The sequence below is a fragment of the Mobula birostris genome, chromosome 19 (assembly GCF_030028105.1).
Source record: "Mobula birostris isolate sMobBir1 chromosome 19, sMobBir1.hap1, whole genome shotgun sequence".
In the NCBI taxonomy this organism is placed as follows: domain Eukaryota; kingdom Metazoa; phylum Chordata; class Chondrichthyes; order Myliobatiformes; family Myliobatidae; genus Mobula; species Mobula birostris.
Window position 1 is genome coordinate 69,217,558 of NC_092388.1, and position 27,091 is coordinate 69,244,648.

Below are 27,091 nucleotides of genomic sequence, written 5' to 3' on the forward strand. Positions count from 1 at the left end.
GTTCCTGCACCTGTTGTCTATTGTTTATTAATGTAACCTTCCCTTAGTAATCAGACATCATTGCTTCTTAACACAGGCTGCCAATTTCACCATGGGAGGCCATTTAAGATAATTTCTAAGGAAACTGACAAGTAGTTGCTTCTACTGGAACTTGTGCAATGATGCTCCATTAAACAATGAGACATCCACTAATATTTCAAGCACATTAAAAACAGTCACTAAATGTGGAACATTCTGATTCTGTACCTTTGCAACTAAGCAGGGGAAGTCTATATGTAAATGTTCATCTAAGTTGGCGTTCTTCAACAGTCATTCATTACAGTACTGGCTACTGCATTAAATGACTTTGTCCTTTTCACTTTAAAGATGAAATAAGCTTCTGAACATCTGTAAAAATGGAGCCCATTTCATCTGGGGATGGTCCATAGCATCATGGTAATTTATTTCTTTATATGCTTCACAGCTGAGTGCACTCACTATTGTAACATAGTAAACAATGAATGTGCACAATGATGTACTGAACTTGCAAATGTGATTCTCTCCATGAGCAGCAGTCTAGTTTTCTGAATCGAATATTGCCTGAATTGTGTGACTGCTGTCTCTTCAGCTGCAGCAACTGAGTTTACCAGTTGGCCTAGTTTTGCAGAGAGGTGACTTGGAAAATGTTTACCAACTACAAGAACCAGAACAAGCCACTATCAAGTTTAAAATGCATATTATTTCTCCTAGGACCCACTGGACAAAAACCTTCTCCTGCATTAGTTGGTTTGATTGGAGAATTGCTTCAGAAGGACCCTTCCAAAAGGTTTGAATGAATTGAGGTTTTAAGAAAAGTCATCCTATTGTGAAATATGTGATTGTTACTGCAGTATTTATTTCAAGTGGGCTTGCAGTTTGTCATAGATTCAAGATTCAGTTTAATGTCATTTCCAGTACACAAGTGTAAAGGAGAATGTAATAATGAAATATGTGTATATGTCTGTCAGAACATACATACATACATAGGGAGTGGGACAAACGGTCCACGAGCAAGGTGGGTAGGATCATGCATGATGTTACTGGCCTTTCTTTATATACAGTGGCATGCAAAAGTTCGGGCACCCCGATCAAAATTTCTGTTACTGTGAATAGTTAAGTGAGTAGAAGATGAACTGATCTCCAAAAATCATAAAGTTAAAGATAGAACATTCTTTTCAACATTTTAAGCAAGATTAGTGTATTATTTTTGTTATGTAGAATTTTAGAGTGAAAAAAAAGGAAAGGAGCGCCATGCAAAAGTTTGGGCACCCCAAGAGAGTTGAGCTCTCAGATAACTTTTACCAAGGTCTCAGACCTTAATGAGCTTGTTAGGGCTATGGCTTGTTCACAGTCATTGTTAGGAAAGGCCAGGTGATGCAAATTTCAAAGCTTTATAAATACCCTGACTCCTCAAACCTTGTCCCAACAATCAGCAGCCATGGGCTCCTCTAAGCAGCTGCCTAGCACTCTAAAAATTAAAACAAATGATGCCCACAAAGCAGGAGAAGGCTATAAGAAGATAGCAAAGCGTTTTCAGGTAGCTGTTTCCTCAGTTCGTAATGTAATTAAGAAATGGCAGTTAACAGGATCGGTGGAAGTCAAGTTGAGGTCTGGAAGACCAAGAAAACTTTCCGAGAGAACTGCTTGTAGGATTGCTAGAAAGGCAAATCAAAACCCCCACTTGACTGCAAAAGACCTTCAGGAAGATTTAGCAGACTCTGGAGTGGTGGTGCACTGTTCTACTGTGCAGTGACACCTGCACAAATATGATCTTCATGGAAGAGTCATCAGAAGAAAACCCTTCCTGTGTCCTCACCACAAAATTTAGCGTCAGAAGTTTGCAAAGGAACATCTAAACAAGCCTGATGCATTTTGGAAACAAGTCCTGTGGACTGATGAAGTTAAAAGAGAACTTTTTGGTCGCAATGAGCAAAGATATGTTTGGGGAAAAAAAAAGGTGCAAAATTTCATGAAAAGAACACCTCTCCAACTGTTAAGCACGGGGTGGATCGATCATGCTTTGGGCTTGTGTTGCAGCCAGTGGCACAGAGAACATTTCACTGGTAGAGGGAGAAATGAATTCAATTAAATACCAGCAAATTCTGGAAGCAAATATCACACCGTCTGTAAAAAAAAGCTGAAGATGAAAAGAGAATGGCTTCTACAACAGGATAATGATCCTAAACACACCTCAAAATCCACAATGGACTACCTCAAGAGGTGCAAGCTGAAGGTTTTGCCATGGCCCTCACAGTCCCCCGACCTAAACATCATCGAGAATCTGTGGATAGACCTCAAAAGAGCGGTGCTTGCAAGACGACCCAAGAATTTCACAGAACTAGAAGCCTTTTGCAAGGAAGAATGGGCAAAAATCCCAAAACAAGAATGGAAAGACTCTTAGCTGGCTACAGAAAGCGTTTACAAGCTGTGATACTTGCCAAAGGGGGTGTTACTAAGTACTGACCATGCAGGGTGCCCAAACTTTTGCTTCAGACCCTTTTCCTTTTTTGTTATTTTGAAACAGTAAAAGATGGAAATAAAAAAAGTAATCTTGCTTAAAATATTAAAGAAATGTGTCATCTTTAACTTTATGCCTTCTGGAAATCAGGTAATCTTTTACTTGTTTAGCTATTCACAGTAACAGAAATTTTGACCAGGAGTGCCCAAACTTTTGCATGCCACTGTATGTCATTGGTGGTGGGTGTGCTGGTGATGTGGTTTTCACAATCCGTCTTTCATCTCCAGCTCTCTTTGGCTTCCTCAGAAAGTAGAGGTGTTGGAGAGCTTTCCTGATTGTGTGGAATATGTTTTGGGAATTAGACTGCATGACAATTGTGATACTATCTCATTTGCATGCATTCTTCTATTCCTTTTGTATCTAAGAACCTGTGCAAATCCCAGTGCAGTTGTATCTGCGTTCTCCAACTCCTCGGCAGCCTGTTCCAGAAAACTGCCACCCTCTGTGGACAAAATACTACCTCAATTTCTTTTAAATTTCTCCCCCTCACCTTAAACTTCTGCAGTCCAGTTCTTTCTCCCCTGTCTTGGTGGTAAGGAAGGCATAGTGGGTTTTCTATTTAATTATCAATGCCCCATTACAGGAACAATGTGGAGGCTTTGGAGAAGGTAAACTTCTCCTGCACAAAAATGCTGCCTGGATTTGAGTGTCTGTTAGACAGAGAAATTGGATAAACTTGAGTTGTTATCTCCTGCACCTTGGAGGCTCAGGGGGGACGATGGAAAATTATAAAATTAGGAGAAGCTTTGGGTTAATAGTGTTTTTATTATACTGTACTAAATTTTCAAGTTTAATGCTATCTTTAAACTTAATACAGATAATACTCTTCCTGTTCCGTTCATGATTAAAAAGAGCAGGGTCTTAAAACTGACCCAGGGGAAACATCACTGAAAAATTTTGCACAAAATTCCATGTACTTCAGTGGTATGAATGGAGATTATTCTTCTTAATTTATAGGCTAACATGGAGTGGCTTATTGGAGCATCCTTTCTGGCAAAGGTCCTTTGCTGGATTTGAAAAGGCCTTCAGTGATAATAAGAACAGCAGCATCAGCATGAGGTTAGTAACAGGGTGGGGTGGGGTGGGATGAGGGTTATTAATGTCGTGCTCACAGAATTGCCCAGTTATTTGGTTCCTTTCCTTTTGAAACTTTCTGAATGGGGATGTTTTCCTCAATATCAAAAAAAAATCCTGTTGGCCTTAAATATTATGTTCCAATTTAATGCTTAATAATTCAAGTTAATTTTAACACAATTGTAATTTTTTAGTGCATTTGTAGTGATAACTTTGGATATCTTATAGTTAAGAAATATGAATAACAAAGTGACGAAGCACACTACATTATTCTGTAAGGCTGGAAAGTTGGAATTTTTATGAACTTTAGGACTGTTAAAAAGTGGAGAATGTTATGAGTAAGCTGCCAGATTGTTGTGATGTCTGTGTACAAATATGTTGCTGTTGCTATGGTATTTTCTTTATTGTTGCCTGGTTGATGTTATTACTGAGTGTTTAGTCATGGGAATTTACAACTGGGATTTCCCTATATTGAACCAGAACTTGATTATACAGAAATATTGTAATAACATTAGCTGGGCAAGATTGATTTTAAACATTTTTGGAGGATGTTGCCCCTCTCGCCCACCCCTTTGCCCCTCTTGCTAACCCATCCGTCTCCCTTGCTTCCCCCGACAACCTTCAATCACCACCTCTGGCGATGACTCCCTCGCTGTCCTCTGTCTCTCGGCCTCACCCTCTCTGTCTTACTCGCCCCCTCCCTGCGACACTCTTGCCCACCCCGCCACCCTCAAATGCCCGCCCCCCCCACCCTGTCTGCCCCCCCGGTACAAAAGTACAAAGGGAGTAATAGTATAAGCAATCTTGCATATTTGTGGCTTAACCTTACCTTTTCCAACTCTCATTACTTACCTTGATTGAACTGTTTTTCTATTTGAAACACCTTGGCTTGATAAGGGTGCAAAATTAGAGGATCACTTCCTTTTGAACTGCAAAATGAATGTTGTTAATGTCATGAGGAAATGACACACTTGGTCATTGCCTTGGTCTTGGTCTTTTTCTCTTGATCTTTTGTCTTCTGGAAACTACTTTTATTTTCATTTCTGGATTGTGGAATTTACAAGGGGTGATTGATAAGTTTGTGGCCCAAGGTAGAAGGAGTCAATTTTAGAAAACCTAGCACATTTATTTTTCCTACATTTACACACTTAGTCCAGCGGTCATGGAGCACACGGATCCCTTCTTTGTAGAAGTTGGAGTCTTGGATCTCCAGAAAGTGTCCACAGCAGCGGTGATTGATAAGTTTGTGGCCTAAGGTAGAAGGAGATGAGTTATTAACTTCAAACTTTCTGCATAATCACTCAGAGTTGAACTGCATGTGCATGTAACGAGAGCTGTATAACTCATCTCCTCCTACTTATCCATAACCCCTGCTGTCGACCACTTCTGGAGGTCCAAGATACCGACTTCTACAAAGAAGGGATCCGTATGCTCCACAACCGCTAGACTAAGTGTATAAATGTAGGAAAAACAAATGTGCTAGGTTTTCTAAAATTGACTTACATTAAGCCACGAACTTATCAATCACTCCTCGTATAGAAAGGGTGCAGAGGAGACTTACAAGGATGTTGCCTGGATTGGGGAGCATGCCTAATGAGAATAGGTTGAGTGAACTCGGCCTTTTCTGCTTGGAGCGACGGAGGATGACAGGTGACCTGATAGAGATGTATAAGATGATGAGAGGCATTGGTCGTGTGGCTAGTCAGAGGCTTTTTCTCTGGGCTGAAATGGCTAACATGAGAGGACACAATTTTAAGGTGCTTGGAAGTAGGTACAGAGGAGTAAGTTTTTTACGCAGAGAGTGGTGAGTGCGTGGAATGGGGTGATGGTGGTGGAGGCGGATACAATAGGGTCTTTTAAGAGAGAAAATAGATGGCTATGGGTAACCTGAGGTAACTTCTAAAGTAATTACATGTTTGGCACAACAATGTGGGCCAAAGGGCCTGTATTTAGCTGTAGGTTTCTTTGTATCTATCGATTTGCTCAAACATTGATTAAAAACTTCTTTTGTTGAATTGCCACATTCGAAGTGAAAGAATTTGTTGCCAATGTAGTCAGTATGGCGCTCATAAATTTAAAAGAGAATTGAAACAAAAAGAAACCTTTTGCTTTAGCTTAGTATCAATTCCATTATGACTTTAGAATAAATAATCTCAGAAGCTATGATTTTAACATATGTAGAACATAGAACAGTACAGCACAGGAATAGGCCCTTTGGCACGCAATGTTGTGCTGAACCAATTAAATTAGTAATCAAATGGCTAACTAAACTAGTCTATGTCCCTCCTTACATTCATCTACCTATCTAAACAAAACAAAATCAATTTGAGTTAAATCTGCCTGAGTACTGAATGTGTGAAAGGTACTTTGCAGTTCTCTCCAGATTAAGAACTACAGGACAAAAAGCATGCTTGTATGTGTATGCTTGTTCTTGAAAAGAAGCTCAATACCTAGATTTCTAGTCATTTAATGGAGGCAATTATGATATTTGAATACAATTCTTTACGTTATTCAACTCCAGAGATGGAATTGACATTGCATCTTCAAAACTGAATTCTGTTGTGTGGACTGCTCTCACTCAATGTCAGTAAGACTTCAGGAGGCCCATGAACCAGTAATCATTGGAGAATCAGAGATGGAGAGGGTCAGTAACTTTAAATACCTGAGTGTCATTGTTACGTACCCCGTAACTGGGTTGCCAAACCAGCAGAAATGGACCACTCAGTTGGAGTCTGGATTACTGGAACTAAGAAAGCTTTATGAAAGAAATAAGCAACACAGTACTCTAATAGTGAGGATATAAATGCAACAGGTTAGCAATGAATAAACACACATGTACACACAACTAGGATAATAGGGTCCATCAAGCTCTATCGCAGTCTAGGGGTAAGATGTTCAATCACAAGTGACAGAGTTCAGTTTAGTTCAGTTCGCAGTAATCGCCCGTCGTGCCGTTGGGGAGAGAGAGAGAGAACGAATGAATATGCAAATCGGATTCCAAACAGACCTTCGATATTCCTCGCAGTTAGCTTTCGGGTGAGCCCTTTGTAATGTCTTCTGAGGTCACCGACTGTGACCCCTCCATTCCAGACACGATCGTTCTTCAGTGGTGAACCCGGCACCCAGGCAAGGGCGGACACACACCAGGTTCCCGCAGACCGTATCTTTGCACCCTGTGCGTCTATGGCTGGTCCTGCGATCAGACCTCCAAAACTCCCACCGACTTGTGGGGACGCACCGCTTCCAGGGTCTCGTTACCTCGTGGTGTCGTGTGTGGTGTCTGTTGCCTTAGCGAACCTGTCCCTTTTTATCCCCCCTGTTGGGGTATCGCCTGTCCATCAGACTTCAAACAGTTCAGGATTCAAGCAGCCGGTCTTGACAATACTCAGACCGGTGTCTCCTTCCGTTAAACTCTCTCGTCTCCTCATTAACATTTCCAAATGCTGCTCCATTGTCTTACTTATCTCTCTCTCCTGAAGACAGGTGGCAGATCAACTGATGATCCCACTGGTGATAGCGCAGGACAGTTAACATCTTAGTCTATGTGTACTTTTGTCACAGTCATTAACTCAAAGGACATGTCCTGGACCCATCATATAAATATAATTGTAAAGAAAGCACAACAGCACCTCTGCTTCCTCAGGAGTGTGCGGAGATGTCATCAAAATCCTTGGCAAACTTCTTTTGATGTGTGGTGGAAAGTGTGTGGTATGGGAGCACCAATGCCTTTGAGCGGAAAATCCTACAAAAACTAGTTGATTTGGCCCAGCGTATCATGGGTAAAACAGAACATGGAATAGTACAGCACAGTACAGGCCCTTCGGCCCACAGTGTTGTGCCGACCCTTAAACCCTGCCTCCCGTATAACCCCCCACCTTAAAACACTCCCAAGCATTGTGCACATCAACATGAAATGTTGCAGCAGAAAAGCAGCATCCATCATCAAAAATCCTCACCACCCAGGCCATGCTCTTTTCTCGCTGCTGCCATCAGGCAGAAGGTACAGGTACCTCAGGACTTCCAACATCAGTTTCATGAACAGTTACTACCCCTCGACCATCAGGCTCTTAAACTAGTGGGGATAACTATAGTCATTCTACTTCTGGTGTTTCCACAACTGATAGTGTCACTTTAAGAAGTCTTTATCTTGTTATTTCATGCTCATTATTTATTGCTATTTATTTATATTTGTATTTACAAATTTCTTGTCATTGATCCTGTTTACAGTTACTGTTCTGTAGATTTGCTAAGTATGCCGGAAGAAAAAGAATCTCAGGGTTGTATGTGGTGACATGCGTGTACTCTGATAATAAATTCTACTTATTTCTTCAACGGTTTGATCGGGGTGCAACTGCGCAAACACATGGACGTCAGCCTGTGAGAACAGCGAGAAGAGTTTAAAAGGAGAGAGCCTTATAGAGCGGGCTCAGGGGAGTAGGCGATGGAGTCAAGGGAGACAGAGTAGGAAGGCTTTGGCTCAACGGAGCTTAGGTGTTAATGGGTTGAGGTGAGGCAGGTTACCTGAGTAGAATACAGACAGGAAGAATGTGTGTGAGGCCAGTGTTCTGTGCTCGGTGTCAGATTGGGAAGTTCTGGAGACTCCCAGCCTCCCAGATGTCCACATCTGCGTCAGATGCGTCGAGTTACAGCTCCTTAGTGAGCATGTTAGGGAACTGGAGCTGAAGTTCGGTGACCTTCGTCTGGTCAGGGAAAATGAGGAGATGATAGAGAGGAGCTATAGGTAGGTAGTCACACCGGGGCCTGGGGAGACAGATAAGTAGCTAACAATCAGGAGAGGGAAGGGCAGGAGTCAGAGGCCAGAGAGTACCCCTGTGGCTGTGCCCCTTGACAATAAGTACTCCTGCTTATTTGGGGGACGGCCTACCTGGGGGAAGCAACAGTAGCCGCGCTTCCGGCACAGAGTCTGGCCCTGTGGCTCAGAAGGGTAGGGAAAGGAAGAGGATGGCAGCAGTGATAGGGGACTCTATACTTAGAGGGTCAGACAGGCGATTCTGTGGACACAGGAAAGAAGCACGGATGGTAGTTTGCCTCCCAGGTGCCAGGGTCCGGGGTGTTTCTGATCGCGTCCAAGATATCCTGAAGTGGGAAGGAGAACAGCCAGATGTCATGGTACATTTTGGTACCAACGATATAGGCAGGAAAAGGGAGGAGGTCCTGAAAGCAGACTACAGGGAGTTAGGAAGGAAGTTGAGAAGCAGGACCACAAAGGTAGTAATCTCGGGATGACTGACTGTGCCACGTGACAGTGAGTATAGGAATAGAATGAGGTGGAGGATAAATGCTTGGCTGAGGGATTGGAGCAGAGGGCTGGGATGCAGATTTCTGGATCATTAGGACCTCTTCGGGGGCAGGAGTGACCTGTATAAAAAGGATGGGTTGCACTTGAATCCCAGGGGGACCAAAATCCTGGTGGGGAGGTTTGCTAAGGCTATTGGGGAGAGTTTAAACTAGAATTGCTGGGGGCTGGGAACCGAACTGAAGAGACAGAGGAAGAGGCGGTTGGCTCACAAATGAAGAAAGCTTGGAGACAGTGCGAAAGGGAGGATAGGCAGGTGATAGAGAAGGGACGCGCTCAGACCGATGGTTTGAGATGTGTCTATTTTAATGCAAGGAATATTATGAACAAAGCGGATGAACGTAGAGTGTGGATCAGTACTTGGAGCTATGATGTTATGGCCATAACAGAGACTTGGATGGCTCAGGGGCAAGAATGGCTACTTTGAGTTTGCTTTAGATGTTTCAGAAAGGACAGGGAGGGAGGCAAAAGAGGTGGGGGCGTGGCACTGTTGATCAGAGATAGTGTCACGGCTGTAGAAAAGGAGGAAGACATGGAGGGATTGTCTACGGAGTCTTTGTGAGTGGAAGTTAGGAACAGGAAGTGATCAATAACTGTACTGGGTAACACACACAGAAAATGCTGGTGAACGCAGCAGGCCAGGCAGCATCTCTAGGAAGAAGTACAGTCAACGTTTCGGGCTGAGACCCTTCGTCAGGACTAACTGAAAGAAGAGATAGTAAGAGATTTGAAAGTGGGAGAACTCGGCTGAGAAGTGGCAGATGGAGTTCAACCCAGATGTGTGAGGTGGTTCATTTTGGTAGGTCAAATTTGAAGATGGAATATAATATTGGTAGTGTGGAGGATGAGAGAGATCTTGGGGTCCGTGTCCCTAGGGGACACAAAGCTGTTGCACAGGTTGATAGTGTTGTTAAGAAGGAATATGGTGTGTAGGCCTTCATCAACCTTGGGATTGAGTTCAAGTGCTGTGAGGTATGTTAGTTAGACCCCACTTGAAATACTGTGTTCATTTCTGGTCACCTCATTACAGGAAGTATGTGGATACTATAGAGAGAGTGCAGAGGAGATTTACAAGGATGTTGCCTGGATTGCTTGGATAATGCCTTTTGAGAATAGGTTGAGTGAACTTGGCCTTTTCTCCTTGGACTGACGGAGGATGAGAGGTGACCTGATAGAAGTATATAAGGTAATGAGAGGCATTGATTGTGCGGATAGCCAGAGGCTTTTTCCCAGGGCTGAAATGGCTAATATGAGGGAACATAATTTTAAGGTGGTGGAAGTAGGTACGGGGGGGGGGGGGGATACCAGAGGTAAGTGCCTCACACACAGAGTGGTGCATGCATAGAATGCACTGCCAGTGACAGTGGTAGAGGTGGATACAATAGGGTCTTTTAAGGGACTCTTAGAGATGTATGGAGATTTGAAAAATAGAGGGCGATGTGGTAGGGAAATTCTAGGCGGTTTCTGGAGCAGGTTACATGGTTGGCGCATCTTTGTGGGCTGAAGGGTCTGTAATGTGCTGTAGATTTCTTATGTTCTATGTTCTATCTCTGATGTTCTGGAAAGAAAATCCACATCCTGAACAGATGCAGCGTAGACGATGGAACTGAGAAAAGGGAATAGCTTTTTTTTCACTGGAGATGGGTGAGAAGAGGTATAGTTAAGATAAATGTGGGAATTAGTATGTTTATTTAAGATGCCTGTATTAGTTTGTCTCCAGAGATGGAGAGAGAGAGATTGAGAAAGGAGAAGATGGTGTCGGAAATGCAGAGAAAGGGGAGGGAGGTGTCAGAAATGGAAAAGAATCAGAAATTCTTGTTCCAGTATGGTATCTTGTATTGAAGAAACACAACAGGACTGTCCAAGTAATAAGAGGCTGGGGAAGTTATTTGGAAAAAACAATTGATGAACAGGATTAAGTGCACTTAGAAATGTGACCAATCAAAAAGTGTCTGCTTGATTTTATTAGCAGGAGATCCTATGTGATGAATTTGATTGACTTTTTGATGAGATAACAAAATAGACTCATGACATTTTTGTAATATACTTAGATTACAATAAGTCCTTTGAGGAGAGTTCACATTGGAAACTGGTGGAAAGGTTGCAAGTTGTGGTATCCAAGGCAAATTATCATAATAGATCCAAAAATTGGCTTGTGAATAGGAGGCAGATGATGATAATGGAAGGTTATTTTGTGATTGGAACCCAGTGAGCAGTGGGGAGCCATTTAGATCTGAGGCTTGAATCCCTTTCATTTGTTACATTAATTCACAATTTGTATATCAGTGTCGGAGTATGATTAATAAGTTTGCAAAAGCCCTAAAATTGGTGGTGTTGATGTTCAAGAGGATAGTCACAGGTTACAGGATGATAGTGATTACTTGTTTAAATGGGCAGAGCAATAACTGATGGAATTTAATACTGCTAAGTGCACATTATGCTGCTTGCAAGAGTTGACACTTATCAATGTGGGGCCCAAATTTTGAGGAGTAACTTCAGTGTTTAAGTCCAGAGTTTCCTGAAAGTTACAGGACAGGTGGTGAAGAAGGCACATGCTGTGTTTCATTAGCTGGGTCAAAAATACAATAATGGGAAATGGTGTTGCAACTTAATAAAATTTGATCTCACAGAATTTGTGTGAAAAAATGATAAATATTTTTATTTTTAATGTTTTTCTTGATCCATGCACTGATGAAAATTTTGTGTTGTACAAAACTGTGATATAGTTAGTTTTTAAGGAATACGACCCAACCACCCCCTACCCTACCTGTATTGGTGCAAGGTATGCATGAGATTCTATAGGTGCTGCAGGTCTTGAGCAACACACACAATGCTGGAGGAACTCAGCAGGTCAGACAGCATCATGGAAGCAATGAGCTGTTCATGTTTGGATGGTCTTGGCATGAATCATTGACTGTTCATTTCTCTCCATAGGCCTGCCTGACCTGCTGAATTTTTCTCACATTTTTTGTACGTTGGTTAGAGGTACAGCTAGTTTGTGTGCATCTCTAGTATCTTAATTTAGAATCAGAATCAGCTTTATTATCACTGGCGTGTATTGTGAAATTCATTAACTTAGCAGCAGCAGTTCAATGAAAAACATAGTATACCAGAAGAAAAAATAATGAAATAATAAAAATAAATAAATCAATTACAGTATACATATATTGAATAGATTAAAAATTGTGCAAAAAACAGAAATAATATATTTTTAAAAAATGAGATAGTGTTTACAGGTTCAATATCCATTTGGGAATCGGATGACAGAGAGAAAGAAGCTGTTCCTGAATCGCTGAGTGTGTGCCTTCAGGCTTCTGTACCTCCTACCTGATGGTAACAGTGAGAAAAGGGCATGCCCTGAGTGCTGGAGGTCCTTAATAATGGACGCTGCCCTTCTGAGACACCACTCCTTGAAGTTGTCCTGGGTACTTTGTAAACAAAGTAGCCAAAATGGAGCCGACTATATTTATAACTCTCTGCAGCTTCTTTCGGTCCTGTGCAGTAGCCCCCCCACGCCCCATACCATATAGTGATACAGCCTGTCAGCCTGTCAGAATGCTCTCCATTGTTCATGTATAGAAGTTTTTGAGCGTACCTCTTCAAACTCCTAATGAAGTATAGACACTGTCTTGCCTTCTTTATAACTGCATCGATATGTTTTGGACCAGGTTATGTCCTCAGAGATCTTGACACCCAGGAACTTGAAACTGTTCACTCTCTCCACTTTTAATTCCTCTGGGCATTGGTATGTGTTCCTTCATCTTACCCTTCCTGAAGTCCACAATCAGCTCTTTAGTCTTACTGACGTTGAGTGAAAGGTTGTTGCTGCAGCGCTACTCTATTAGTTGGCATATCTCTCCTGTACGCCCTCTCGTCACCACCTGAGATTCTACCAACAATGGTTGTATTATCAGCAAATTTATAGATAGTATTTGAGCTATGCCTAGCCACACAGTCATGTGTATAGCCTGTGGTTTCATCAGCTTTTTCATCATATCATAGAAGTCCATCCAATTGGTTGAAAATTGGTTTCTGTAGTAATGAGGTTAGAGTTGTAGAACACTACAGCACAGCAACAGGCTCTTCGGCCCATTTAGTCTGTGCTGAACCATGAATCTGCCTAGTCTCATCAACCTGCACCTATACCCTTCCCATCCATGTACCTATCCAACTTTCTCTTAAGTGTTGAAATCGAACCTGCACCCACCACTTGCACTGGCAGCTTGTTCCACACGCTCGTGACCCTCTAAGTGAAGAAGTTTCCCCTCATGTTCCTCTTAAACATTTTACCTTTCATCCTTAACCCATGACCTCTAATTGTATCCCATCTGACTTCTGGAAAAAGCCTGCTTGTATTTACTCTTATCCATACTTTACATAACTTTGTATACCTCCTTCAAATCTCCTCTCATTCTCCTATGTTCTAGGGAATAAAGTCCTCACCTATTCAACCTTTTGCTATAACTCGGTCCCGGCAACATCCTTGTAAATTTTCTCTGCACGCATTCAATCTTGTTTACATCCTTCCTGTAGGTAGGTGACCCAAGTTAGGCTTTACCATCATCTTATACAGTTTCAACATAACACTCCAACTCCTGTACTCAGTACATTGATTTCTGAATGCCAATGTGCCAAAAGCTTTCTTTATGACCCCATTTACGGTGCCAGTTTCAAGAAATTATGGATCTGTATTCCCACATTCTTTTGTTCTACCTGACACTTCAGTGTCTTAGCATACACTGTTTAAATCCTGCTCTGCTTTGTCCTTACAAAATTAACACCTTACATTTGCCTACATTAAATTCTGTTTGCCATTTTTCGGCCTATTTTTCCAGCTGGTCCAGATCTTGCTGCAGGCTGTGTTGGTCTTCCGTGCTGTCCACTACACTCCCAATCTTGGTGTTATCTGCAAATTTGCTGATCCAGTTAACCACATTATCATTCAGATCGTTGATATAGATGACAGAGTGGAGCCAGCACCATTAGTCACAGGCTTCCAGTCAGAGAGGCAACCATCTAGTACCACTCTCTGGCTTTTCCCACAAAGCCAATTTTTAATCCAATTTACCACCTCATTTCGAATGCTAAGCAACTGAACCTTCTTAGCAAACCTCCCATGTGGGACCCTGTCAATGGCCTTGATAAAAGTCCATGTAGACAGCATCCACTGCCTTGCCTTCACCAAGTTGCCGAGTAACATCCTGGAAAAATGATCAGATTGGTTAAACACGACCTACCAGAAAGGATTTGATAAGGTGCCACATAAGATTTATCAATAAGATAGGGATTCGTAGAGTTGGGGGTGACATATTAGCATGGATAGAGGATTGGTTAACTAATGGAAAGCAGAGAGTTGGGGTACATGGGTGTTATGCTGGTTGGTAATTAGTGGTGAGTGGTGTGCTGCAGGGGTCAGTGCTGGGCCCACAACTGCTCACGATATACATTAACGATCTGGAAGAGGGGACTGAGTGTAGTGTATCGAAGTTTGCTGATGGTACTAAATTGAGTGGAAAAGCAAATAGTGCAGAAGATATGGAGAATCTGCAGAGAGATATGGATAGGTTAAGTGAGTGGGCAAGGATCTGGCAGATGGAGTACAATGTTGGTAAATATGACGTCATCCACTTTGGAAGGAGAAGTGGAAGAGAAGATTATTAGTTAAATAATAAAAAATTGCAGCATGCTGCTGTGCAGAGGGACATGGGAGTGCTTGTGCATGAATCACAAAAGGTTGGTTTGCAGTTGCAGCAGGCTGTCAAGAATCCAAATGGAATGTTGGCCTTCATTGCTAGAGGGATTGAATTTAAGAGCTGGGGGGTTATGCTGTAGCTGTACAGGGTACTGGGGAGGCCACACCTGGAGTACTGCGTGCAGTTCCAGTCCCCTTACTTGAGGAAGGATACACTGGCTTTGGAGGCAGTGCAGAGGAGGTTCACCAGGTTGATTCCAGAGATGAGGGGATTAGACTGTGAGGAGAGATTGAGTCATCTGGGACTGTACTCACTGGAATTCAGAAGAATGAGAGGAGATCTTGTAGAAACATATAAAATTATAGTGAAGCAATGCTTTACTACCAGATGAACTCAATGCTTTCTATGCACGCTTTGAAAGGGAGAGCACAACTACTGCTGTGAAGATCCCTGCTGCACCTGATGCCCCTGTGATCTTCGTCTCAGAGGCTGAAGTTAGGCTGTTTTAAAGAGAGTGAACCCTTGCAAGACGGAAGGTCCTGATGGAGTACCTAGTAAGGCTCTGAAAACCTGTGCCAATCATAGAAACATAGAAAACCTACAGCACAATACAGGCCCTTTGGCCCATAAAGTTGTGCCGAACATGTCCCTACCTTAGAAATTACAAGGTTTACCTATAGCCCTCTATTTTTCTAAGCTCCATGTACCTATCCAAAAGTCTCTTAAAAGACCCTATCGTATCCGCCTCCACCACCGTTGCCGGCAGCCCATTCTACGCACTCACCACTCTCTGAGTAAAAAACTTACCCTTGACAACTCCTCTGTACCCACTTCCCAGCACCTTAAACTTGTGTCCTCTTGTGGCAACCATTTCAGCCCTGGGAAAAAGCCTCTGACTATCCACACAATCAATGCCTCTCATCATCTTGTACATCTCTATCAGGTCACCTCTCATCCTTTGTCACTCCAAGGAGAAAAGGCCGAGTTCACTCAATCTATTCTCATGAGGCATGCTCCCCAATCCAGTCAATATCCTTGTAAATCTCCTCTGCACCCTTCCTATAGCTTCCACATCTTTCCTATAGTGAGGCGACCAGAACTGAGCACAGTGCTCCAAGTGGGGTCTGACTAGGGTCCTATATAGCTGCAACATTACCTCACGGCTCCTAAATTCAATTCCATGATTGATGAAGGCCAATACACCGTATACCTTCTTAACCACAGAGTCAACCTGCGCAGCAGCTTTGAGTGTCCTATGGACTCGGACCCCAAGATCCCTCTGATCCTTCACACTGCCAAGAGTCTTACCATTAATACTATATTCTGCCATCCTATTTGACCTACCAAAATGAACCACTTCACACATATCTGGGCTGAACTCCATCTGCCACTTTTCAGCCCAGTTTTGCATCCTATCAATGTCCCACTGTAACCTCTGACAGCCCTCCACACTATCCACAACACCTCTAACCTTTGTGTCATCAGCAAACTTACTAACCCAGCCCTCCACTTCCTCAGTCAGGTCATTTATAAAAATCACGAAGAGTAAGGGTCCCAGAACAGATCACTGAGGCACTCCACTGGTGACTGACCTCCATGCAGAATATGACCCATCTGCAACCACTCTTTACCTTCTGTGGGCAAGCCAGTTCTGGATTCACAAAGCAATGTCCCCTTGGATCCCATGCCTCCTTACTTTCACAATAAGTCTTGCATGGGGTACCTTATCAAATGCCTTGCTGAAATCCATATACACTACATCTACTGCTCTTCCCTCATCAATGTGCTTAGTTACATCCTCAAAAAATTCAATCAGGCTCGTAAGGAACGACCTGCCCTAGACAAAGCTATGCTGACTATTCCTAATCATATTATACCTCTCCAAACGTTCGTAAATTCTGCCTCTCAGGATCTTGTCCATCAACTTACCAACCACTAAGTTAAGACTCACTGGTCTATAATTTCCTGGCCTATCTCTACTCCCATTTTTGAATAAAGGAACAACATCCGCAACCCTCCAATCCTCCGGAACCTCTCCCGTCCCCATTGATGAAGCAAAGATCATCGCCAGAGGCTCAGCAATCTCCTCCCTTGCCTCCCACAGTAGCTTGGGGTACATCTCATCCGGTCCCGGCAACTTCTCTAACTTGATGCTTTCCAAAAGCTCCATCACATCCGCTTTCTTAATATCTACATGCTCAAGCTTTTCAGTCTGCTGCAAGTCATTGCTACAATCACCAAGATCCTTTTCCATAGTGAATATTGAAGTAAAGTATTCATTAAGTACCTCTGCTGTTTCCTCCGGTTCCATACATACTTTCCCACTGTCACACTTGATAGCTCCTATTCTTCCACGTCTCATCCTCTTGCTCTTCACATACTTGTAGAATGCCTTGGGGTTTTCCTTAATCCAGTCCGCCAAGGCCTTTTCATGGCCCCTTCTGGCTCTCCTAATTTCCTTCTTAAGCTCCTTCCTATTAGCCTTATAATCTTCTGGATCTTGAACATTACCTAACTCTCTGAACCTTTTGTAAGCATTTCTTTTCTTCTTGACTAGATTTATTACAGCCTTTGTACACCACGGTTCCTGTACCCTACCATAACTTCCCTGTTTCATTGGAACGTACTTATGCAGAGCTCCACACAAAAATCCCCTGAACTTTTGCCACATTTCTTCCATACTTTCCCCTGAGAACATCTGTTCCCAATTTAAGCTTCCAATTTCCCGCCTGATAGCCTCATAAATCCCCTTACTCCAATTAAATGCTTTTCTAACTTGTCTGTTCCTATCTCTCTCCAATGTTATTGTAAAGGAGATAGAATTATGATCACTATCTCCAAAATGCTCTCCCACTGAGAGATCTGACACCTGACCAGGTTCATTTCCCAGTACCAGATCAAGTAGAGTCTCTCCTCTTGTAGGCTTATCTACATACTGTGTCAAGAAACCTTCCTGAACACACCTGAGAAACTCTGCCCCAATTAAACCCCTTGCTCTAGGGAAATGCCAATCGATATTTGGGAAATTAAAATCTCCCATCACAACAACTCTGTTATTTTTACACCTTTCCAGGATCTGTTTCGCTATCTGCTCCTCCAAGCCCCTGTTACTATTGGGCGGCCTATAAAAAAAAACACCCTGTAAAGTTATTGACCCCTTCTAGTGGGAGTATTCAAGGACATTTTCAACTTCTTACTGCTACAGGCGGAAGTTTTCACTTGCTTCAAAAAGGCAACAATTATACTAGTGCCTAAGAAGAATAATGTGGGCTGCCTTAATGACTATCGCCCGGTAGCACTCACATGGACAGTGATGAAATGCTTTGAGAGGTTGCTCATGACTAGACTGAACTCCTGCCTCAGCAAGGACCTGGACCCATTGCAATTTGCCTATTGCCACAATAGGTCATCGGCGGACGCAATCTCAATGACTCTCCACACGGCTTTAGACCACTTGGGCAACAAACACCTATGTCAGGATGTTGTTCATTGACCGTAGCTCATCATTTAATACCATCATTCCCACAATCCTGATTGAGAAGTTGCAGAACCTGGGCCTCTGTACCTCCCTCTGTAATTGGATCCTCGACTTCCTAACTGGAAGACCACAATCTGTGCAGATTGGTGATAACATATCCTCCTCGCTGACGATCAACACTGGTGCACTTCAGGGGTGTATGCTTAGTCCACTGCTCTACTCTCTCTATACACATGACTGTGTGGCTAGGCATAGCTCAAATGTCATCTATAAATTTGATGACGATACAACCATTGTTGGTAGAATCTCAAGTGGTGACGAGAGGGAGTTTAGTAGTGAGATATGCCAACTAGTGGAGTGGTGTCGCAGCAACAACCTGGCACTCAACGTCAGTAAGACGAAAGAGCTGATTGTGGACTTCAGGAAAGGTAAGACGAAGGAACACATACCAATCCTCATAGAGGGATCAGAAGTGGAGAGAGTGAGCAGCTTCAAGTTCCTGGGTGTCATGATCTCTGAGGATCTTACCTGGTCCCAACATATCGATGTAGTTATAAATGTAACTCTCGCTTCGGCTAGCGGCTTAATATAGGGGACGATAGCCCCTGGCCCGTCCAAGCTTAAGAAATCTAGTTTGGGTGGATGCTGTGCGATGTGTCCCCTGTTACAAATCAGTACCCCAAAATAACAAACAGTATACAATATGCGATTAAGTGATTAAGCTTTATAACTCTTACTTTGACTATATGGTCAGTAGAGAAACGAAATAAAAATCAGGTTTATTTTTTATTATTTTTGTTTTTCTCTTCTATATTATGTATTGCATTGAGCTGCTGCTGCTAAGTTGACAAATTTCACGTCACGAGCACAGTTCATAGGGGTAATTCAGGACCCTGTCACACTTCCATGTATTGATAAAGGAAACTTTCCTGAGTACATTTGACAAACTCTATCCCATCTAGTCTTTTTATAGTATGGGAGTCCCAGTAAATATGTGGAAAGTTAAGATCACCTACGATGACAACATTACGTTTCTTGCAACAGTCTACGATCTCTCTACAGATTTGCTCCTTTAAATCCTGTGGACTTTTTTGTGGTCTATAACGTAATCCCATTAATGTAGTCATACCTTTCTTATTCCTCAGTTCTACATCAGGGTCTTGGCCTGAAATATCGACTCTACTCTTTTCCATAGATGCTACCTGGCCTGCTGACTTCCTCCAGCATTTTGTGTGTTGCTTTTGTACAGATCTTAGCTTCTCTGGAAGAGAGCCCAAAGATTCAAAATTCTGAAGTCCTCTCTCCTGCACCATCTCCTTAGCCACATGTTAAATTGTATGATTTTCATATTTCTGGCCTCACTAGCACGTGACATAGGTAGCAGTTCTGAGATCACAACCATGTAGGCTCTGTCCTTTATCTTAGCACCTAACTACATGAACTCACTTTGCAGGACCTCGTCACCCGTACTACCGACATGGACCATGACCTCTGACTGCTCAACTCTCCCCACTTACGAATGCTGTGAACTTGATTTGTGATGTCCCTGACACCAGGGAGGCAACATAGCATCCGAGATTCTCGTTCTTATCCACAGAACCGCCTTTCTATTCCCCTAACCAACAAATCCAGTATCACCACTGTTCAGCTCTTTGTCCCAGTTCCCTTTGGAGCCACAGAGCCAGACTCAGTGCCATGGACTTGACTGCTGTGGCTTTCCTCTGCTGGGTCCTCTCCCCCAGTACTATCCAAAATAGTATACCTGTCGTTGAGGGAAATGGCCACAGGGGCACTCTGCACTGGCTGTCTAACCTTTTCCCCTTTCTTACAGTCGCCCAGTTACCTTGGGTATAACTACCTTCCTGTAAGCCCTGTCTGTCAACCTCTCAGCCTCCCAAATGATCCAGAGTTCATCCAGTTCCAGCTCCAACTCCTTATCACGATCTGTTAGAAGCTGCAGCTAGATGCACTTCTTGCAGGCATAGACATCAGGGACACTGGAGGTTTCCCTACCTTCTCACATACGGCAAGAGGTGCATTCAAATACCCTGTGGGGCATTCACAGTGCTCTAAATGTGCAATAAGAAAGAAAGAGTAATAACAGAAAGAAATCTTCCTACAGCTTTCGCTTCTCCTCACCAAAGCCTCGACTCCCTACTCTGTACACTGGCCTAATCACACAGTGACCACTCCACGTAAATCTAACTGTTTCTTGGATCTTACCAAGTACCTAATTATGCAGAATCCATTGTTTCCTCGAGAACTGTAGTGTGCCAAAAATGCCCTATTGCGTCTGCTCACTTCTTTTAAGCTCCCTCTCCCTTTATGGAATCCAATGTCTCCGTGGGAGCTGTGGTGCACAAAAAGTGCCGTCTGCCCTGCTCGCTCCATTTAAACTCTTTCCTTCTCCGCAATCCAATGTCTTCTTGGGAAGTGTGGCATGCAAAAACGTGTACTCTGGGGATTGGTCACCTTTTGTCAACTGGCACAATCAGAATGAGCTGAATGGGCTTCCTTTTGGGTCATATGGTTTCTGTGAGCATTTACTTGTCATTTCAAAGTGACAAAGTGGTTAGAGATTTTGACTCTCAGTTCCAGAGACTCCAAGTTTGATCCTGACTATGGGTGTTGCCTGTACACAGTTCACACATACCCCTTGTCCTTAAATATGAAATCATAGACATGAGAAAGTCTGTAGATGCTGGAAATCTAAAGCAACACACGCAAATTGCTGGAGGAACTCAGCAGGCCTGACAGTATCTATGGAAAAGAATTAACAGTCAATATTTTGAGCCAAGACCTGTCTTCAGGACTGAGAAGGAAGGGGGAAGATGTCAGAATAAAAAGGTGGAGAGAGGAGTAAGAGGCTAGCTGGAAGGTGATAGTTGAAGTGGGTGGTAAAGCTCAAGGGCTGGAGAAGAAAGAATCTGATAGGAGAGGGAAGCGGACCATGGGAGAAAAGGAAGGAGGAGGGGATCCAGGGGGGAGTAAACATCCAGAGTGGAGAACAGAGGATGTGGGGGAGTTTGTTTACCAGAAGGAGAATTGCCATCTTGCTAGAGGGCACCCAGATGGAATATAAGGCGTTGGTCTTCCACCCTGGGGGTGGCCTCATCTTGGCACATGTTGGATCGGGAATGCAAATCCAAATTAAGATGTTCAGCCATCGGGAAGTCCCGCTTGTGGTGATGGTGTAGAGATACTCAACAAAGTGGTCCCCTAGTTTTCAATCGGTCTTACCAATGTAGAGGAGGCTGCATAGGGAGCACTGGATACAATAGACGACCCCAGCAGATTCGCAGGTGATGTGTTGTCTCACCGGAAAGGACTATTTGGGGCCCTGAATGGAGGTGAGGGAGTAGCTTTCACATTTAGGCTGCTTGCAGGGATGAGTGCCTGGAGGGAGATTAGTGGGTGGGGACAAATGGACAAGGGAATAAGGCTGGAGAAATAGTAATGGAGATGGCGGATGAATTAAATGAGTATCTTGCATCAGTCTTCACTGTGGAAAATACTAGTAGTGTGCCAGGCCTTGGAGGGTGTGAGGGAAGAGAAGAGAGTGCAGTTACTATTACAAGGGAGAAGGTGTCAAAAGCTGAATGACCTAAAGGTGCTTAAGTCACATGGACCAGATGAACTGCACACTAGGGTTCTGAAAGAGGCAGTGGTAGAGATTGTGGAGGCATCAGTAATGCTATTTCAAGTTTCATTGGACTCTGGCATGATTCCGGAGGAGTGGAAAATTGCAAATGTAAGCTCACTCTGGAAGAAAGGAGGGAGGCTACAGAGAAGAAATTATAGACCCGTTAGCTGACCTCAGTGGTTGGGAAGATGTTGGAGTCAAATGTTAAGCATGAGATTATGACACAGGACAAGGTAGGACAAAGTCAGGTTGGTCTCCTTAAGAGAAAATCTTGCTTGCCACACATGAGGCTGCTTTCCAAATTAAGACCCCATGATATTACAGGAAAGTTACTGGTATGGTTAGGGCATTAGTTGGTTGGTAGGAGGCAATGAGTGGGAATAAACAGATCCTTTTCTGGTTGGCTGCCAGTGAGTAGATGTGTTCCTCAGGGATCGGTGTTGGGACCACTTCTTTTTCTGCTGTATACCAATGATATAGATGATGGAATACATGGCTTTGTTGCCAAGTTTTTCTGATGATATGAAGATTGGTAGAGAGGCAGGTAGTGTTGAGGAAACAAGTAGGCTGCAGAAGGACTTAGACAGATTAGGAGAATGGGCAAGAAGGTGGCAAATGAAGTACAATGTTGGAAAATGCATGCTCATACACTTTGGTAAAAGAAATAAATAACAGACTATTTTCCAAATGGGGAGAAAATCCAAAAATCTGAGATACAAAGGGACTTGGGAGTCCTTTTGCAGAACTCCCAAAAATTTAACTTGCAAGTTGCGTCAGTGGTGAGGAAGGCAAATGCAATGTTTGCATTCATTTCAAGAGGTTCAGAATGTAAGAACAGGGATGTGATGCTGAAGCCTTATAAGGCACTGATGAAGCCTCACCCTGACTATTATGAAGTTTTGGGCTCCTTATTTATGAAAAGACGTGCTGGCATTGGAGGGAGTCCAGAGGATGTTCAGAAGGATGATTTTGGGAATGAAAGGGTTACCATACGAGGAACGTTTGATAACTCTAGGCCTGCACTTGAATTTAGAAGGATGAGGGGGGATCAACCTTTTGAATGTTGAAGGGCCTTGACAGAGTAGATGTGGAAAGGATGTTTCCCATGGTAGGGGAGACCCAGCCTCAGGATAGAGGGGCATCCATTTAAAACTGAGATGCAGAGAAATTTCTTTTGCCAGGGGTAGTGAATATGTGGAATTTATTACCACAAACAGCCGTGGAGGCCAGGTCATTGAGTGTATTTAAAGATGAGATTGATAAGTTTTTGATTGGCCATGGCATCAAAGGTTACGGGGAGGGCCGGGGAGTGGGGCTGAGGAGGGGAAAAAAGGAGCAGCCATGATTGAATGGTTGAACAAACTCAATGGATCAAATAGCCAAATTCTGCTCCTATATCTGATGGTCTCATAGAATCGCGGAGAATTGCAGAGGAGGGAATGTAAAGATATGTTTAGTGGTAGGATCCTATTGGAGATGATAGAAATTGTGGAGGATATTGTGTTAGTTGTGGAAGTAGGGACAAGAAGGACTATTCAGGTGGAGGAAGATGGAGTGAGTGCAGAGGTACAGGAAATGGAGGAGATGTGGGTGAGGGCTGCATCAATAGTAGAGGGAGAGAAACCCCATTCTTTAAAGAAGGAGGGCATCTCTAATGTCCTGAAATGGAACTCGCATCCTGGAAACAGATGTGGCGGATGTGAAGAAACTGAGACAAGGGAATAGCATTTTTACAGGAGTGGGGAGGTATAGTCGCAATAACTGTAGGAATCAGTAGGTTTATAAAAGATGTTGGTTGACGGTCTGTCTCCAGAGAGACAGAGAAATGTAGGAAGGTGAGGGAGGCGTCAGAGATGGATCAAGTGAATTTAAGGGCAGGGCGGAAGTTAGAGGCAAAGTTGATGAAATTAACAAGCTGAGCATGGGTGCATGGAGCAGTGTCATTGTGGTTGTCAATATAGCGGAGGAGTTGGGGAGTATAAACTGGGAAGGCTTCAAACATAGATTGTTCTGCATAGCCAGCAAAGAGTCAGGCGTAGCTGGGATCTATGCGGGGAGCTGAAACAAAAATTGTTCATGGTGAGGAACAGTTCTGCCAGATGGAGGAGGGTGGTGGAAGAGGGGGATTGGTTCTTTTTTTTGTCAAGAAAAAAGGCAGAGAGCTTTGAACAACACACATAGCTTTGAGGCCTTTATGATGGGGGATAGAAGTGTATAGGGACTGAACATCCATGGTGAAGATGAGGTGGTTAGGGCCAGGGACCTGAAAGTAAGTGAGGAGATCAAGGTCATGAGAAATGTTGCAGATGTCGGTGGGAAGGGACTGAACCAAGGGGAATAGGATGGAATTAAGTTACGAGGGCACAAGTTCAGTAGGGTAGGAGCAGGCAGAGACAATAGCTCTACCCGGACATTCTGGTTTGTGGATCTTGGGTAGGAGGTAGAAGCGAACAATGCGGGTAAGGGAACTATGTCACACAAAATACTGAAGGAACTCAGCAGGCCAGGCAGCATCCATAGAAAAAAGTACAGTTGACGTTTCAACCTGTTTTTTCCATAGATGCTGCCTGGCTTGCTGAGTTCCTCCAGCATTTTGTGTGTGTTGCTTGGATTTCCCGCACCTGCAGATATTCTCTTGTAAGGGAACAGTGAGTTTGGTGACAGTGGAAGTGAGTTCTCCAGAGTGGATGAGGTCAATGATGGTGCCAGAAACAGTGTTCTGATGGTGTGGAGTGGGATCCACCTCGAGGGGTAGGTATGTGGAGATGTCTGAGAGTTGCCACCTGGGCTCAGCAAGGTAGAAATCGGTGTGCCCCATGACAACAGGACCCCCTTTGTGGGTTTGATGGTAAAGTTGGAATTGGTGCAGAGAGAGTGGTGTTCAGAGAGGATAAGGTTGTAGGAGGAGAAGGGAGTGCTGAAGTCGAGACGGTTGATGTCTCGTCGGCAGTTCGAGATGAAAAGTTCAAGAACAGGCAGGGAACCATAGTGGGGTGTCCAAGAAGAGGAGAAGGGTTGAAGATGGGAGAACGGGTCATCAGTGCGGGGTGTGGAACCCTTGCCAAAGAAGTGGGCTCAGAGATGGAGGCGATGGAAGAAGAGTTTGATATCGTGGGGGGTGTGGAACTCACTGAGGTGTGGGCCTAGGGGGACAAAGGTGAGGCCCTTACTGATGTCAGGACATTCTGCCTGAGAGATGGGTAGTTTGGAGGGAATAGTGAGGACATTGCAAGGTTCAGAGCTGGCATCATGGGGGAAAGAGAGCTGGTGGTGTCAGAGGGGAGAGGAAGGTTGGGGTGTTCAGGAAAGGTAGGTGGGAGGAAGATGGAGGCTCCAAGGATCTGTGAGCTTATGATGGGGCCTGAGAGACATGGGGTTGCAGAGCGGAGATGGGGTAGGGGAGACTGGTGGTCCAGCGGCTGCAAGTAAAATATTGACCTAGAGCTGCAGACAGTTAAGGTCTAGGCTAGAGCTGGAGCTAGAGGTTGCACAACAGTCTGAAGGTGTCCAGGGTCATAGGAACTGGCACTGACAGTGGTGGAAACAGGGTTCTGGATGAAATCATAGAGTGGAATAGCGGGGAAGCAGGCCATCAGCCCACAATGTCCATGCGGATGTTTTACCCATATAAACTAAATCACATTTGCCTGCAATGGGATCATATCTTTGCTGTCATGTGCTGAGTTCTTCCAGCCGTTTATTTATTGCTCCACTTTCTAGCACCTGCAGACTCTTGTGACTCTAGGATTATATTCTCCTTTGCCTTAAATAAATGCCCAAGAATCTGTAAAACATAATAATTATTTCTGATGCCGCCACCTCCTCTGACAGCAGTTTTCAGATATTAGCCACCTTGTGTGTGAAACAATATCTTCAAATCCCATGCAAAACTTATTCCTTTCACTTTAAACCTATGCACTCTGGTTTTTCATACTCCTACCATGGGAATATGATTTTGACTGTTTCTCCTATCTCTGGCTCTTATTATTTTATATGTTTCTATTGTTAGTCTCCTATGATCAAGGGAAAAGAAGCCCAGCCTACGCAATCTCTTCCCACAAAAAGGTCCTCCATTCCAGTCAACACCCTGATGAATCTGCTTTGTATTTTCTCCAGTGAGCCACATTCTTCCCATAGTGTGGTGAACAGAATTGCACACTATACCCTGCATGTCCTGCCACATCCCAAAATGGGCTGGCTGCTAGGTTAATTTGCTTCTGTAAATTGTCCCTAGTGTCTGTGGATGCAAAGAGAATTAGCGAGGAAAGGAAGAGTAAAAATGGGGTTAGTGTAGATGTCTGTTTGATCAGCACAGATATAATGGCTGACAAGCTGCCTTTTGTGTTGCATGACTCAAATGCTTCAGCCTTAGTCATTTGGATTGTAGGTACTTCTTAATTGAGGATGGAAATCAGAAAGGATGAGGGGTCTTTATCCTAAAATGTTAGCCCTGTTTCATTTTCCAATAATGCTGCCTGACTGCTATGTTCTTCCTAACGAGTTCTTTGAGTTTTTTGTTTCAACTCCTTCTGTCGGACAGTTCCAAATTCAGTTAAAGACACATATTATTATGATTATGAGGACACGCAGTTCCCTTTTATTGTCATTTAGTAATGCATGCATTAAGAAATGATAACAATGTTTTTCCAGAATGATATCACAAAAACACATGACAAACCGACCTAAAAACTAACAAAAACCACTTAATTATAACATATAGTTACAACAGTGCAAAGCAATACCATAATTTGATAAGAACAGACCATGGCACTGTAAAAGTCTCAAAGTCTCTTGAAAGTCCCATCATCTCACGCAGACGGTAAACCTCCAGCGCCACCAACTTGCCGATGTAGCATCCCGGAAGCATCCGACCACAGTCTGACTCCGAGCCTCCGACCACCTCTTCGACACCTAGCACCGAGCACCATCTCTGTCGAACGTTTCGACCCCGGCCTTGGCAACAGGCGATATGCAAAGCGGAGGATTTGGGGCCTTCGTCTCCGGAGATTCTCGATCGCACAGAAGCAGTGGCAGCAAAGCAGGCATTTCAGAAGTTACTCCAGATGTTCCTCTGCGCTTCTCACGGCTGTCCCCGTCAAATCTGGATTGCGCACGGCACCCCTAGTTACACATCGATATTCATTCGGAACGGCCGCGCGCACTGCGTCGCGCCGCCATCTTCTCCTCCCTCCTGCAATATTTTGTTTAATTATCGAAAGCCATCGCAAGTGTTTGCTCTGTAGAAACATAGAAAACCTACAGTACAATACAGGCCCTTCGGCCCACAAAGTTGTGCCGAACATGTTCCTACCTTAGAAATTACTAGGCTTACCTATAGCCCTCTATTTTT

At 43.7% G+C, this 27,091-nt stretch overlaps 1 protein-coding gene across 8 annotated transcripts in view; it reads left to right on the top strand.

The window, feature by feature from the left end:
- ulk4 (unc-51 like kinase 4) overlaps window positions 1–27,091 on the top strand; it is a 702,256-nt gene that overhangs the window by 42,588 nt on the left and 632,577 nt on the right. For all 8 annotated transcript variants that reach the window (XM_072283788.1, XM_072283790.1, XM_072283793.1 and 5 more), the window contains 2 exons: window positions 730–805; window positions 3,494–3,595. In XM_072283788.1, the coding sequence (XP_072139889.1) occupies window positions 730–805; window positions 3,494–3,595 (178 nt within the window). The remainder of the gene's footprint in view (window positions 1–729; window positions 806–3,493; window positions 3,596–27,091) is intronic.